Source organism: Martes martes (assembly GCF_963455335.1).
Source record: "Martes martes genome assembly, chromosome: 3".
Classification (NCBI taxonomy): Eukaryota; Metazoa; Chordata; class Mammalia; order Carnivora; family Mustelidae; genus Martes; species Martes martes.
The window spans coordinates 29,541,223-29,556,750 of record NC_137890.1 but is presented as its reverse complement, the minus strand read 5'-3'; the positions used below and the strand labels follow the sequence as shown (position 1 = coordinate 29,556,750).

At 39.7% G+C, this 15,528-nt stretch overlaps 1 protein-coding gene across 4 annotated transcripts in view; it reads left to right on the top strand.

Moving 5' to 3' along the window:
- SLAIN1 (SLAIN motif family member 1) overlaps positions 1-15,528 on the top strand; it is a gene marked incomplete at its 5' end in the record, with an annotated part of 59,187 nt that overhangs the window by 40,638 nt on the left and 3,021 nt on the right. For 2 of the 4 annotated variants that reach the window (XM_080799675.1, XM_080799673.1), the window contains 4 exons: positions 944-1,093; positions 2,222-2,371; positions 4,427-4,768; positions 10,642-10,797. In XM_080799675.1, coding sequence (XP_080655801.1) covers positions 944-1,093; positions 2,222-2,371; positions 4,427-4,768; positions 10,642-10,797 — 798 coding nt within the window. Of the gene's footprint in view, positions 1-943; positions 1,094-2,221; positions 2,372-4,426; positions 4,787-10,641; positions 10,798-15,528 lie in introns of all 4 variants that reach the window. The other 2 variants (XM_080799674.1, XM_080799676.1) reach the window with 2 other exon arrangements.

Here is a 15,528-nt window from a genome sequence, read left to right as displayed (position 1 = left end):
GGAGAGTATGTGACGTTTGTTGTGACTTAGGTTTTTACAATTTGAGGTCTTTTTCATGATCACTAGGACTTAGAAATAGCAGGGGCTGGCAATATGGGAGAAGGGAAGTAAATTAAATAGGCCAGGTGAAATAATGTAGGAATTAAATCATTTGCCCACTATAGGTAATATTTCTTTTTGTTTCTTAAAGTATTGATGTAATAGTATGTATCATCCTATCTTTAATGTTACACAAGTAACACATGTTCCATGCAGATAACTGGGAAAATATTTTTTATAAAAAAATAAACAGCAAATCACCAGCTAATCTCTTCACCTGCCATCAAAAATAGCTGTCATGAAATTTTGATCCTTCTGTGATTTTTGTATGGTTTTTCCATAAGTCTTGTTTTGGACTCATGGCGGCCATTCAGAAAGGCAGTCGTCCTGTTAGGTTTGTCCTGTAAGCCAAGAGCAGGTTTCCATAAAAATTTTTTGACCAACATTTTCTGATACTAAATGGGTTGGAAATTAATCTTAGGAACAAAAAAATATAGGACATATATCGTTAATATTAACATTCCCCACAATTTCTAATTTTGACCTTTTTAAGACACCTTTTATATATACTACAAAACACTTAAATCCTTGTGCAGAAATACAGAGTAGAAAAAAAAATTCTAATGTAGAAATTCAAAACAAGTTTTCATTATTACACAGGCATATTGGCTTTAATCAAGCTGATTACTAATTCTTAAATGAAGGTATCCATAGGCATTCACAAATGGCCTATACTTACATATTTCTGCCTTAATAAATGGAAGTCATTTAAGATATCTTTATGAAAAGTTGCTTTGTCTTTTTTTTTTTTTTTTTTTTAACCTCTTCCCTTTCTCCCTCTGACAAATCAATATCTGCTTCCGGATAGCTAACTGCTGCTGTTTATTTTCTGCTTCTGTGACAGCGAGCCGATGGCGGAATCCCTTCTCTTCAAAGGTCTCACTGGCTTTTCCTTACAGTCCTGTTGCAAGACTCAGCCCTTATAGCAATGGCATTAATACTCCCAGCTTCTCTAAAACCTCAAATAAAGCAATACTAACACCTGAAAGAACAGGTAATCAATCTTTCAACTTCTTGACTAGCTGCTTGCCTTGTCAGTCCGTAAGAACAGCATAAATATCCTCTTCCCTGGACAGTGGAGGGCGATCTTGTGCTGGACAGTGTGTGCTGCACACTTTGGGTACAGAGAGGAGCCCAGCAATCCGTGTTTTAGCACCAGTAACGTGCTCTCCATTGTGTGTCATAGGCAGTTTTCGTTCCTTAGCAAAGACATATGTGTCTGGTGACGTTTCCGAATGCCTAACATATACTTTTAACATTCAATGTTGAACACAAGTCAGGTATTTTGTTAGGATTCAGGAAGATAAGGCTTTTGTGTCTTCGGTTTTTTAATTTTATTTTTCTGATAACTTTTTTTTTTTTTTTAAATGAAGCCAGGGCTACACAGAAAAAATAGCCACAGTACCTTTTGTGAGATGATGTTCTCTTCCTTTCCTTATTTGTGTCCACACTGGTGTGATTCCGTTCCTACAGCTTTTCTCCCTTTGGGTCCTCTCTTCCTTCGTTCTCTTACCCAAGTTGTTGCTTTTTTTACTTTTGTGGATGACTACAAGTCTCCTGTGACTGCTGTGCTTCCTCCTTTATTAAGGTTTTGTGTATGCTTCTGTGTATCTATGCGGGTCTTTTTTGTGTGATACTTGTATTCAGAGCATGGCTTGTACCTGTTTGAGAAAAATTTATTTGATTATAATTAAATCAGTTACTACTAGAGATAAGCATATCTGATTATTAATTGAAAGCGAACATGGATATGTATTCTTATGTAATGCCTTTAGATCTATACTTACCTAATGGGATGCAGATTTCAGCATTGGTGATAGATGTATATTTTCTAATTTTAACTCAATCTACCCTCTTAACAGTTTTTTCTTGCTGTATAGTACAGAGTGATTTTTTTTTAACTGTGAAAATTGAATTTGAAAAAACAAATTGTTTTGTTTATGTTTATTATGGACATGTGAAAGATATGCATATTGTCTCCCTGTTAAATAGTGATATGTTGGTCATTTTTGGGTGACATGAAACTAGAGAAAAAATTGCTGACTTGATACAGGAATTCTCAAGCATGATGTAGACCCCGTTCTCCAGGCTAAATAATAAACCTGTTTGCTTTGGGTTTTAGGTCACAGCTCCAGGGGCTCCCCTCTCAGCCCCCAGTCCTCTATAGACAGTGAGCTGAGTACTTCGGAATTGGAAGATGATTCTATCTCCATGGGATATAAGTTACAGGATCTCACGGACGTTCAGATCATGGCTCGTCTCCAAGAAGAAAGTACGTTCTTTTTAAAGTAGAAAACTTGAACTAGAGGCTTCTGCTTGGAATGTAAGGAGGCAGGGAGGCTCAGGCATTTCTCCCCAGGCAATGGGTAAACATTAGATGCTTTTTCTCATACCACCCCACCTTGGACGTGGGCCAGTTAGTGCTTCTCAGGCTCTCATGGGCATTGGAAGGTGTTAGGATGTACAAATATATATAAAGACATTGATCAGAACGCATTAATATAAAGACATTGTGGTGTAGCTGCTATGGAAACTCTGTTTCTTAAAAAACCGAACACGCAATTTCTATAGGCCCCAGCAAATTGTAGTCTTGGGCACATATCCCAGAACAGCAGAAATTTGTGTTCGCACAAATAGCTGTACATGTTTGTGGTGCTTCATTTGTAATAGCCCCGAAATGGTGTGACCCCAGATGCCCTCCGGGCGGTGCATAATTCATGAGGCTGGGGCTCCCCGTATCCTGGAGTGGCACCGTGCACTCGGCAGCAGGAAGGGGCAGACTGTTGGTGCCGACGGCATCTTGGATGATGCTCTGAGGAATGATGCTGAGCGAAAAGGATGATTTCAGACTGCATAATTCCATTTCTATAACATTTTAGAATGAGAAAATTTTAGAAATGGAGGACAGATTAGTGGTTGATGGCGTTTACAGACAGGATGTGGGATCTCGGGAGGTGGATGTGATGAAAGTGCACCACGAGGGATATTTGTGTTTTGTGAGTTTTTGGAGCTGTTTGATATTTTGATACTGGTGGTATATTTGATCCTACAGGTGATAAAATGTAGAGGACTTAATACTTCCATGTACTGAGTAAAACTGGGAATATCTAAAAAAAAGTTGGGTTTATATCACAATATCCCAGGTGTCATATTATTCTGTAATTTTGCAGAATGCGACTATTGGGGGAAGCTGGGCAGAGTGCACAAGCAGTCTCTGTGTTAGTTGTTTGAACTGCATGTAAGGGTATAGTTATCTTAATATAAGTTCAATTACAATGCATTAATAAACTTCTCAGGATAAATAATGATTGAAGAGAAGATAATTAGAAATGGGACAGTTTATCACTGGTTCTGCAGTAAATTTAACCTGTCATCTAGGAGTGAACTACGGCAAGGGTGTTTATTATTAAAGGCATCAAGAGGAACAGTGAGCTGTCAAGCACTGGATGGGGCTAGGCGTGTTCTGGAGTTATCTTTTCAGGTCAGCATAAAGTAGAAACAGCCAACTATCCTTTCATTGAAGCATGACCATTTCCTGCTTTCAGAATTAGTCAAGGCTATTATGAGATACAGTGTAATGATTATGGAGAGTTTCAGAAGATACATTTTGAGGGGCAAAGAGACGGTTTTATGTTACTATTCAGTAGTAGTAAGGTAACAGCAACTTATTCTGAAAACATATGGCTAAACGATTAATGTCACTTCCTGCTTTTAAGAAATTGTTGGTAATAAGGTGAATAACTAGAAACTTCCAGTTTGACTATTTTTAGATGGTTGTCATTTGGGATGACCCAAAACTATTGAAGTGTCAGTATGCTTTGAAAAAGATAGTAATAAGTAGGACAGAGAAGCGACCTTGTAAGAAAATATTTTGTAGCCTGGGTTTTGAACTTTGCTTTGACTTTGGAAAGCTGGGGCTAGGGACAGGAGGAGTTCCTCCCTGGTAGGAGATATGATTATTTTTATTATCTAAGTCATAACATACTATTCATAGTGATGACGCATAGCTTTTCCTAAGTATCTCTCCAGATTTCAGAAGGGATCATTTGGGGAAATTGACAGACACTGACTGATGAACTGTGGCAGTATATCTAGTCTTCTCTGGAATTGGGGCGGTCTTTTTGCAGAACAGAACAGTATAATATTGGACACCTGTTTGGTGGGTAAATGGGTCTGTTTTCTTGGGATTTAATAAACCACTAGCAAGATAACGGCTCTTAATTTGAGTTGTTTACCTGGCACACACTTTCTTCTGATACTTCATTGCTACTTAATTTTTGCTAGGTTGACTTGTCTCCATAGGTAATACTGTTTCTTGTTGTCCCAGGTCTCAGGCAAGATTACGCTTCCACCTCAGCATCTGTGTCCAGACATAGCTCCAGTGTGTCACTGAGTTCAGGAAAAAAAGGGACGTGTAGCGATCAAGAGTATGACCGCTTCAGTCTGGAGGACGAGGAAGAATTTGATCATTTGCCACCACCGCAGCCTCGTCTTCCAAGATGTTCACCTTTCCAAAGAGGCATTCCCCACTCACAGACTTTCTCCAGCATTCGGGAGTGTAGGAGGAGCCCCAGTTCCCAGTATTTTCCTTCAAATAATTACCAGCAGCAACAGTATTACTCACCTCAAGCCCAAGCTCCAGATCAGCAACCAAATCGGACCAGTGGAGGTAGGTTATATGTGCCCTGTGGACTTTAATGTGCTTTGAGCTTTACGTGTAGTAGGAAATGGCTTTAAGGTCAATGTAAATAATTAGTAAATATTGCCCAAACTGATGAAGTAAGTCTTTAGGACCTTATCAGTTTGGTCTAAGTTAAAATCTAAAACTGACCAGCGTCTGATGACGTGTCCCAGATTTACAGACTTAGGGCTTCAACACTGTGATGTTGCCACCACAGAATGGGTCATGGGCATCTTTGTGCGGTGGCTCTTTCAGGGCAGGATGGGCAGGGGGTGCTGGTGGAGTTCACAGGGGAGTCCCGTGGAGGCCGCCACGCGGAGCCGTGGCTCCTTATCTATCCCACCAGCTGAGTCTCCGGCCTATTCGCAGCATGGAGTGAGGAATGGGGAGTGTGCACAGTGATGCCCATGTGCATCCAGATTAAGGACAAGTCTGGATGTGTCTCTCCTTCTGACATCTAGAAGTGGGGTTTGTGTAGCAGGAGGGATAAGGAGGCGGATACTTGGCTTGCTAACCGGAAGTTGGTCTGCCCCAGTGTCAACAGGCGGGTCAGAGCACATGTCCTCTCCTGTACTTTTTCCTTTCTCCCACTTTGCCGTTTGTCTTCCAGGACTTACAGTCCTTGACCTCCAGCAGACTGTAGGGAGAACAATTATGTACTCTTCTAAGCCTGGTATGCTTTTACAGTAATGACCAGCCAGACTTCATCCACAGATCCCATACAACATGGAGAAATAAACCAGATACATACTTATAATTATAGCTTCTAATTATTATATAGTACTGTTTCTGGGTCCAGGAGTGATTAAACAGCTTACTTCAAAGTACTGCAAGGCCAAATACAGATCGTATTCGTGATCATGTTACCATTTTTTTTAGTTTTCACCTTTTCTCCTTCTGTACTTATACCTTTCATGCTAACTGAAAGATCATTTGAAAATATTGAACATTTAGTCATAATTTCCCTTTGAGGACCTTTAGATTCCAGATTTAAAAGAAAAATTGGCAGCTAAGTCATGTCATAGTAACTCAACTAAAGTTCATAATATCAGAAAAAGCAATGTGTTTCATGTGCTTAATGAAAGTCAGCCTCGTTTTAAAATTGAGGAAAAGGGCCCTAAGAATTGTTGTTCTAAAGGTTATTTGTCAGATACCCTCGAACAGCCCAGCCCAGCTGTCCCGCAGGTGCCAGTGCCACGTCTTGATCAGTGTGGTCAGCGGATCGTTGTCTTACCTTAGAAAAGTGGTTTTACCTTACACCAAACACCACGGTGAAAAGGATTAGGTTTCCTTGGAACTGTGCTATGATGGTTCCTGTTAGGAAAGCAGAGACCTATCACCGCTTAGTGTCCCGACTGTGGTAGTTTTATTTTTCCTTAAAGCTCTGGTCTCCACATACAAAGGAAAATGGACTACAGTGGCAGTCGTCTGGACTGGACTTGTGCCACTTAACTTAGCGGTGAGAGCACAGGCTCAGGAGTCCAGTCCCTTCCTACCACTGACACCTTTTAAAGGTTTCTCAGGTCTGTGAACTTTGATTTCTTTGGCTATTAATGTGGCCAAATAATACCTCTTCTTAGAAAACTTAGGTATAATTTCGCATCAAACCACCTGGTGCATATTCTCCCAACCTAAGGAAGAAACGAAATAATTACTGTTATTTTGGAGTAAAAGTACTGAAGAAAGGGAATAAAGGTTGTCTCTCTTCCCTCCCACCCACTTTTCAAAAAAAAATAGGACTCAGTGGGGCGCCTGGGTGGCTCAGTCAGTTAAGGGTCCAACTTTTGATTTCAGCTCAGGTTGTTATCCCAGGTCATGAGACTGAGCCTCACGTTGTGCTCTATGCTGGGTGTGGAGCCAGCCTGGAATTCTCTCACTCTGCCCCTCCTCCCCGCACATATATATGTGTGTGGGTATGTGTGTGACTCAGCTGAGCCTTCATCTCTTACCACAGAATATCATTTGAGCAAAATTGTGTAATAAGAATGATAACTTGGAAACTATCAAATATTATTCTAAATTACCAAAATAATATGGATAGCAGAGAATGATTGTTCAATCATTGATTCATTTAAAAATAATTAAAAAGAAACCAGAAATGCATGTTTGCTTCCATAGCTCCTACACTACCTAGATTCAGAAGGGAGGGCTCTTAAAAGTTACTAGAGTATTTATAGGGGTAAAGAATTAAAAGGAGCATATTTGGAATCATTTGCCAGATGTGAAAAATGACTAAATCTTGTAGGATCTTTACTCAACGTAAGGGGAGTCGATTGGGCAGGGATTGTCGATGGTGTGATGTCAGCACTGTTGGCTCGAGGCCCTCCCTTGCACCCTGTATTGATTGGAAGGCCAGATTGGATTGGTGGGTAACTGAGTATCTCCCTTCCCAAAGATTCTTTAGTCTCTGTTTTCCTGCAGCGGTAAGTCCTGGTGCCACTTTAATATGAGAAAACTCATTCAAATTCTTGCCTTGGTCTATTCCTCCAGCCTCTTGCTGCGTCTCAGTACTTGAGGGTAAATTGCTGATTTCTTGTGAAGATAGAAATAGAGTGTTATTTTTGATTCCTTGAATATTAAAGTATATATGATCATTAATATGTTCCAAATTGTTTGACAGGAAAGGGTACCTCATTTCCAGATGGTCCCTGACACAGCTTGGAGGTCACAGCTAAGCTCCCGGAGGAGTCATGTTCTAAATATTCACACTTGGAAGCCTTTATTTTTAAGAGCGTATTTCATGTTTAAAGCTTTGTGACACTGACTTGATGCTCACATGAATAAAGATTGGTTTTGAAAGTCAGATGCGTCTGGATGAACAGATTAGAAACCTAACCACCACATCTAATGCGTGAACCTTCATTGCTCATGGTTTAGGGGGAAAAAGCTTAAGAAAGACTTTCTTGATGTTTGGAAAATTTCGTGTATGGATTATTAAAAATTATTGTTAATTTGTTTACATTCATGACAGTATTGTGATTCTACAGAATTTTCTTAGGCGCTTCCTAAGATTTCAAAGTACCTCAGTACTTTCAGATTTAAAATTTCAAAGAAAAGAGTGGCAGTTAAGGAATGTCATAGTTAGGAACTAATTTATTAAAGTTCAGAATATCAGGAAGAAAATGTATCGCGTGTGCTTCATGGAAGTCATGGCATCATATTAAAATTGAGGGAGAGGGTCACATGTCAAGATGTCTGCAGCTTTTGTGTGGTTTAACAACCACAAACAAGTGTGTGTTTAAATATGGAGGTGAATTAATTTTGGCAGAATGAAAACAACTAGTATATCTAGGTGGAAAACAGGCAATTTATGATATTACCTTTCAGCTAGATATATGGAAACTTTTATAGTAAATAGTTTGGAAACTTAGAACTACAGAAACATAATTTATATTCTAAATAAAGGCATATAGTTCTTTCCCTGTGCCTCCCTGCAGCTTAAATATATAATCAAAGTAATTTAGTCTTGCACTGAGAGAGACCCACCTTTCATGCCAGTTATCGTGATATTCAGAAGATCCAGATGTTGACTCTAAGATTTATCCATTCTCTCTCCTTTCTCCTGCCACACACTTGGCCAGCATACACATAAACAACATTTGCAGAATGTATTAAATGCCTCCTGCCTGGGGTTAGCAACTTTAACAAGAATTTGGGAATACAAGGCCTATGGTTGTTAAAAGCAGGCCTCAAGGAGATAATGAGGAAAATGGTCAAGAAATCTAAAAGTCACTGGCAGTGTCTGAGCATAATTACTCTAGAAGTATGCACAGGGAGTAAGGACATGGTATGGAGGTGGTAGATTCCTCAGCTCGTATAGAAGTTAGTGAGGTCGATATAATTCTTTCTGGTCTCCTATCTTAGTCCTCTCTACAGTTTCTTATTATACTTTTTCACGCTTATGATGTAAGTATACTCACTATATTTGTTTAATTTTCTGTCTTTTCCCTAGACTGTCCCAAGGAGGCAAAAGATGCTGGATAGGGCTACAGAGGCTGGGTATAAGTGATATAGAATGAGCAGTGCAAATGGGCTTGGTTTGGACACATTTTGGATGAGTGTTCAAGTACATCATTTGTTTTCTGATTTAGCTTGAAAGAAAGTGACCAAAACCTGAATGTCCTGACAGGTATCTCTTTGTGCTTCAGGGTATAGACCAATAAAAATGAAACTATCGAGGCAGGTGGGGCATGTGTGAAAAGCATGAGATGTTACAATGGTTGGTGGTCTTCTGAAGTTTAAAATGTTTCACAGTTTCAGAATATTATTTTCAATATTTATTCCATTTGGGAGAAAAAAAGAGTTAACGTTAAATTTATAGGTTTTCTTCTTGGGATCGATGATGGAAAAATAGATTATGAAACCCTGGTGTAGACTATAAAACTCAGAGTCAGGGACTGTACATATTGTACACTGCCCGTACCCCCAACAGCTACCATGCCTGGCACAGAGTATGTACACAGTCAGTTCTGGTGCCCGTATTCATTCACTCCCTCCACAAAGTGGGCAAGCGTGGCCAAGTGGAGGGACCAGCACATCACAGGTGCTGGAGAGTGTGGAATATTTGGGAACTTGGCTCATCCACTGTGGGATGAGCCACAGTAGGCTGAGGGGTGGGAGTAGCAGGAGATAAGGCTGGGGAAGGAGGACAGGAGCCCATACCTTGAAGGGTCTCACGTTGGCCATGCCCCGGGGGCTTTCAGATGAAGGTGGGAGAGTAATCGGAAGGTTTTAAGTGGGTGCCTGGGTGTGTGCTTGTGCTCTAGGAAGAGAGCAGGCCGTGTGGAAGATTGGTCGGAGGTACAGGACAGGGTGCTTGGAGAACAAGCAAGAGGGTTTCATGACAATGTGGCTGGTAAATGGTGAGGTCCGAACCAGATGCAGTGGGACATTCATCAGCTGTTGTACAGAACTGACAGGACTTGGGGATGAGGGTATAGAAGGGGGGCGATTCGGAGGAGATGGCCCCAATTTCTAGATTAGAGGACTTGCTTGCTTGCTGGTCAGGGCAGCCAGCCCGTCCAAGTAAGTGTGGAAGGAGCTCTGTGTGAAGGAGAGGAAGGAATGAATCCAGTTTCGTACTTGAACGGGGGAGGCGGGGGTGTTCGGCTTGGTGTTGAAATAAGATGCTTTGTTTTCTGAGCTTGAGTGAGTGACCTGGTACCCGGACTTTAGTTTGGGGTCCCTGTGTCTTTCCAGGTTGCAGTCCTGCATTGAATTCCCAGCTCAGCGGCACTGAGGTCTGTAGGCGGCTCTCTGCTGCCCCTTTGTGGCAGAACGCCGTCTCAGCAAGGAGAATGACTGGAAGCAGTCTCTGGTTCAGGTCTCAGGAGGTTTAGAGGCAGACTCCTAGTTACAGAACTTAATGGGGTCATAGTGATGTGATGTGATGAGTGGGTATCTCAAAACACATCAGGGTAGAATTTTAATCATTCTTCCCATTTTGATATGCTAGCAAAAGATAAAGTAAGTGCTGGTTTTGACTCTTCCGGGTTTTTTGTGTTAATGAATATGTAACAATTTCTAACTATGTGGCTGTAAGAGGATTCTCTAATGTCACTTTGATACAATTTTATCCACTTACTGTATAGAAACAAATAGCTAATTGATTAGCTAATCCCTACTTCTTTTCATGGAACACTTTTTTTTTTTTCTTAAACAGTATATTTGGTAGAACCTTCCTGGAGTTACTGTGTGTGTTCATACAGAAGGTTAATTCCATGCTAGCTTGTTACAGTTCATAACACACATGACAATTTTTATGTGTTATTGAGCATATTCATTTATGTTTACTTTTGAAAGCTACTATTTTAATTGGCATAAGCTTTATGATTTTTAACTAAAATTCTTTTCTTTTCTAGACAAACTCCGGAGAAGTATGCCTAATTTAGCTCGGATGCCAAGTACAACTGCTGTCACCAGCAATGCCATCTCTCCAGTCACCGTGAGAAATAGTCAGAGTTTTGACTCGAGCTTGCATGGAGCCGGAAACGGGATTTCGAGAATACAGTCTTGCAGTAAGTATGACGATTTGTAATTTTTTTTTTGTAAGTTTCATTTGTAACACAATTAGAAAAATATCTTTCTATTCCATTTTTTTCTTTTGAGGACATAGCAGGAAATTTTTCTCATTTTTTAACTTCATACAATTTAGTGTTTTCATTAGTGCATATGTTAATAAATTAATTAGTAAATTATATTTACTAATAAATTAATATATATGATATATATTATATAGTATATATTATATATAATTATATATAATATACATAATATATATTACATATTATATATAATATATAATATATAATAATATATATTATATATAATATGTAATATAATATGTAATATATATAATATATATTATATATAATATGTAATATATATTATATATTATCATATAATTATATATTATATATGTAATATATAATATATATAATACATAATATAATAAATTAATTAGTAAATTATATTTCAGCTTCACTATCCAAGGATAGCAGTAGAAGTACTACAGGATGATTCATTTGTTCACTCATTGTCTAAACAAAGATAACCTCTGTTTTCCTCGCAGGTCTGCCTCTTTCTAGCTCTATCTGCTTGATGCCTTTCCTCTGAAGAAAGCACACTTGTTCAGTCTCGCTGTTACTTTGGTCTTGTTCACCAGTCCGGAGCTTTGTTCCTCCCAAAATGAACCTCTGTTTTAGCATGTAGAGTAGTATTTATCTGCTCCCCTTCAGCTCACTACACAGTCTGTCATTCATTCTCTGTATGCTTTACCCAGCAGTGAGCAGTGCAGTGAGCGTGAAATCTCATTTGCACGTGTTTTTATTTTCTGTGGGCATGTGGTGGTTCAGGTGTCCCCCTCCCATTCCGACTCATGCTGTTTATGTGGGTAGTTGGGATTAAGTCTGAGAATGACCCCTGGCAGGCAGACTGAGGGTCACAGTCCCAATAATGATGTGGCCCAAACACAGGAGACGTGAAGTGTGTTCAGAGTGGGCCGACCAGGAGTCATCAGCCAGATGTCTAAATCTGCACCCAGAGTGACTTGAAGCCCTCCTCCCTGAGTCCAGTTTTGGGGCTCAAGTGGTATTTTGCCCCATGGGACCGTTTTTCATTTCAAAATGGGAATATTTACTGAGCGCAAGAACGGTGCTAACTGGTTTTTATCTGTTGTCTTACTTAGTTCTGCCAGTAACCCTATGAGATGGTTTCTGTCCTAGCTCCCATTTTGCAGATGAAGAGAAAGTAACAGTAAAAGCTGTGCAGGTGAAGGAATAGAGCTAGAAACTGTTCTGATTACCCCGGAGTTTATGCCTTAAACTGCAAACATATTCTGACTCCCGTGTGCTGTTCTTTCTTTTTCTTTATGCAGTCTTTGCTGTTTACTTTTATCCTGCAGCGCAAACACCACACACCCTCTGAAAAGGCTCCATTGATGACCTCAACAGATTTCCCCATAAAGTTCTGAAACAGATCTAGGATGGATTCGATTGTTGGTGCTCCCCTTTTTCCGTGTGTCATATTTTAGTCTTTGTATTTATCGTCCACACTAGCTCATCGGCTCCCTCTGGGTTTGGGCCCTAGCTTAGCTGATTTTCTGCGCCCTGTACCTGGCATCCTGCCTGGTATTTGCTGAGTTTGCCGGGAAGGTTTGAATGCATGAGTAAGTGAATGCCCTAGGGCTATCTTAGGCCTTGATCTGTTAATACTGGAATTAACAACTTGTGTCAAGACTCAGAAGACAACCTGTGGAATTTGCTAAGGGTTGCTAAGGGTGGCGGGAGAGCTGCGACTTTACTGTGAGGCAGCTGGGGAAGCCGGCCAGATAGAGCAGGATGAAATTTAACTGAGGTGAGCACACAGCTCTCTAGTTGAGTGCAGGAGTCCATAGTATTAGCGTAGAATGGGAAAACAGAGTTGTGACAGTAGCAAATGTGGTAATGATTAGGAATTTTTGTTAACTCTGACTCCGTGTGGGTTAATAGCATGATTTCAGTGCCAGAAAAATGTATGTGGATGTCCACAACAGAAAGTGGCCAGTTTTGACTGAAGTGCTCAGAAACTAATGGGGATTTGTCAGAAGGACATAGAAAATGCCTTGAAGTGCCCAGGGACCAAATCTGTGACAGTTGAGGCCACAGAAAAAAATAATTCAAAAAGATTCTAACCAGTAGAGTAAATAATTACAGGTCCATATTTAATGGACAAAATATATAAATGGAGAAGGGGAAATTTTTCTTTACAGAATTCCAATTCATCAATGTTAAAAAAAAAAAAAGTCAATGTTTGAAAATCAAGCAGTATAACGAGAGAAGAAAAACCCTTCAGAGCACTGCTGTGTAAGAGAAGGTCAGTCATACGCTTCTGTCAAATCTCAGGATTCTCTTCTCATTTACTTTTATTCGTAAGTGTTCCAAGTGATTGTTATGTATACATTCTGGGTTTATATCTTGACGATCCCTAGTTCTGGGCTATTTTACTTTCTGGGAAACACAAAGGTAAGATAATGTTGAAAAGGCAACGGGATACAGAAGGAAGGCCACTGGATTTGCAGTAAAAAAAAAATCTGAGTTTGGGTCTTAATCACAAGTTCTGGAGTAAGTTATATGTTCTTCTGATTCTGGTTTTCTTATTTGTACAATTGGGATTTTGTTTTAACTCGCATCGTTTTTTCCACTTCTTTTAAAGTACTCGAGTAGTTACCTTGAATAGTTATTGGTTTTGTATATAGGAGAATTTATAGGATGCTTTTCCTGAGTAACTTGTGTAATTTCATTTCAAATGATATGGATTGGGGTCACTGGTCACTGGAACCGTAGATAAATTTTAGAATTGGAATCTTCATAATATTCTTCTAACTCACTACCCTGGAACACCTTTTCATTTTGATCTTCTTCCGTGTCTCCCACCAAAGTATTTGTAGCTTCTTGGTGGAAGTTTTCTGCCTCATAGTTAAATTTATTCCTAGGTATCTGATTTTTTAAGTATTTTTATAGGCAGTGTTCTTTTAAAGTTTAGTTTCTGCTTTGCTGGTATTTAGAAATACTTTTTTTTTTCTTTTTGTATTTTGATACTGTATTCAGTGACTTTGCTAATAACTTCATTTATCCTGATGGTTATAGAATTTGGAATATACCTTACCTAGTGAGTGGATAGGAATACTGAAACCTATTCAAGAATGTTGCCCAAACCCCACACTGAAATAACCCAGCCTTTCGTCATCAGCCGAGCAAACTGTGACATTCATATAACCGAACACTGCAGAGCAGTGCTGACAACGTGGCTGAATCTAAGAAACATGATGCTGAGTGAAAGAAGCCAGAGAACGTACTGTGTAATTCCATTTCTATGAAGTTCAGTGTAGGAGTAACCAATCTGTGGTGACAGAGTGAGAATAACTGTCACCATTATGGGAACAGTGAGTGGGAGGGGGGTGAGAGCCTTCTGGGCTGCAGGTAAGGCTCTGTCTTGGTGTGACTGGTGGTTCCACAACGTGTTCACTTTGAAAATCGAGTGCTAGACTTAAGATTTATGTACTTTATGTATATTAAGTTTTTTAAAAGCGACTGAGCCAAATTCACATTGGATTTTTAAATCTAGGCTTTTTTTTCGTCCTGAGCAGTTTAGGCTTACTGAGCAATTAGGAAGTATGGAGTGCCCATATATCCCTATCTATCCTTTCCTTCCCTGGATTCCCCTGTGAACCTCTCGCGTTAGTTATGTTGCATTAGTTACTTGGTACATTTATTACACCTGACTAGCCAATGTATTGAAATATTCAAAAAAGCTACCTAATTAAGGAATTGTAGAATTGGTTGGAAAAGAACTTAGAGATTATTTGTCCACTGACAGAAGTTTTACAGTGTGACGAAAACTTGCTGGGATCAAAACTACCCCAGAATCTTGTGTGGACCTCAGTCTGCATTGAGTTTTGACTGCTGTACATGAGCATATACGTCAGCATTCCTGTGTATAGACTTCACCTGACAGACACTTAAGCAAAACTATTTTTTTAAGGAAATAATTCAAGAGACATTAAATAAAACAAGGGACATATTTTTTTTGTCTTTCTCCCTTCCTATTTTATGGTTAAGTTCAAAATCCATTAAACTACTTTAGAAAATGTTGGGTATGTAAGTATATTGATGTAGTTTTTAGGCATTCTTACCCAGAGAGCTGTTATTGTCAAGGTAATAATAGTGCTAGTTGGGTGGTTACTAAGTGACAGGCACCACTCAAAGGCTTCATGTGGATTAACTCATTTACTCTTCACACCAACCCTAGGACATGGGTCAATGCCATGACGAAAATATTTAACCTGTAATAAGCTGTTCATAACCTACTGATGTCACCTCTGTCTTCCCATCATCGCAGTATTAATTGTCCCCTCATTTTATTTTCATGAGACCATCCCCAGAGCAACCATCAACATCCTAATGTCTTCCCAGCAAGCATGGAAGAAACTGTCCTGTGAGAACTCAGGGCTGGTTCCATTCATTAAAGGGAAGGAAACTGTTGTTAGATGGGGCTTCTAGATAGAGTTGGGTGCTCAGAAATGTTGCTAATGGACAGGACAGGTGACATGTCAAGAATTAGAATTTTCTAGTACTCACTACTGTCTGGAACCCACATTTCATTTCTGTGTGTTCCATTTCAGACTCTACTGGCCTTGAATGGGAGGTACCTTTCCTGAGTTGGGTAGCCGTGTAAGTTTTCTCTCTCGCCCCTGTCCTCTTCCTTTCTAG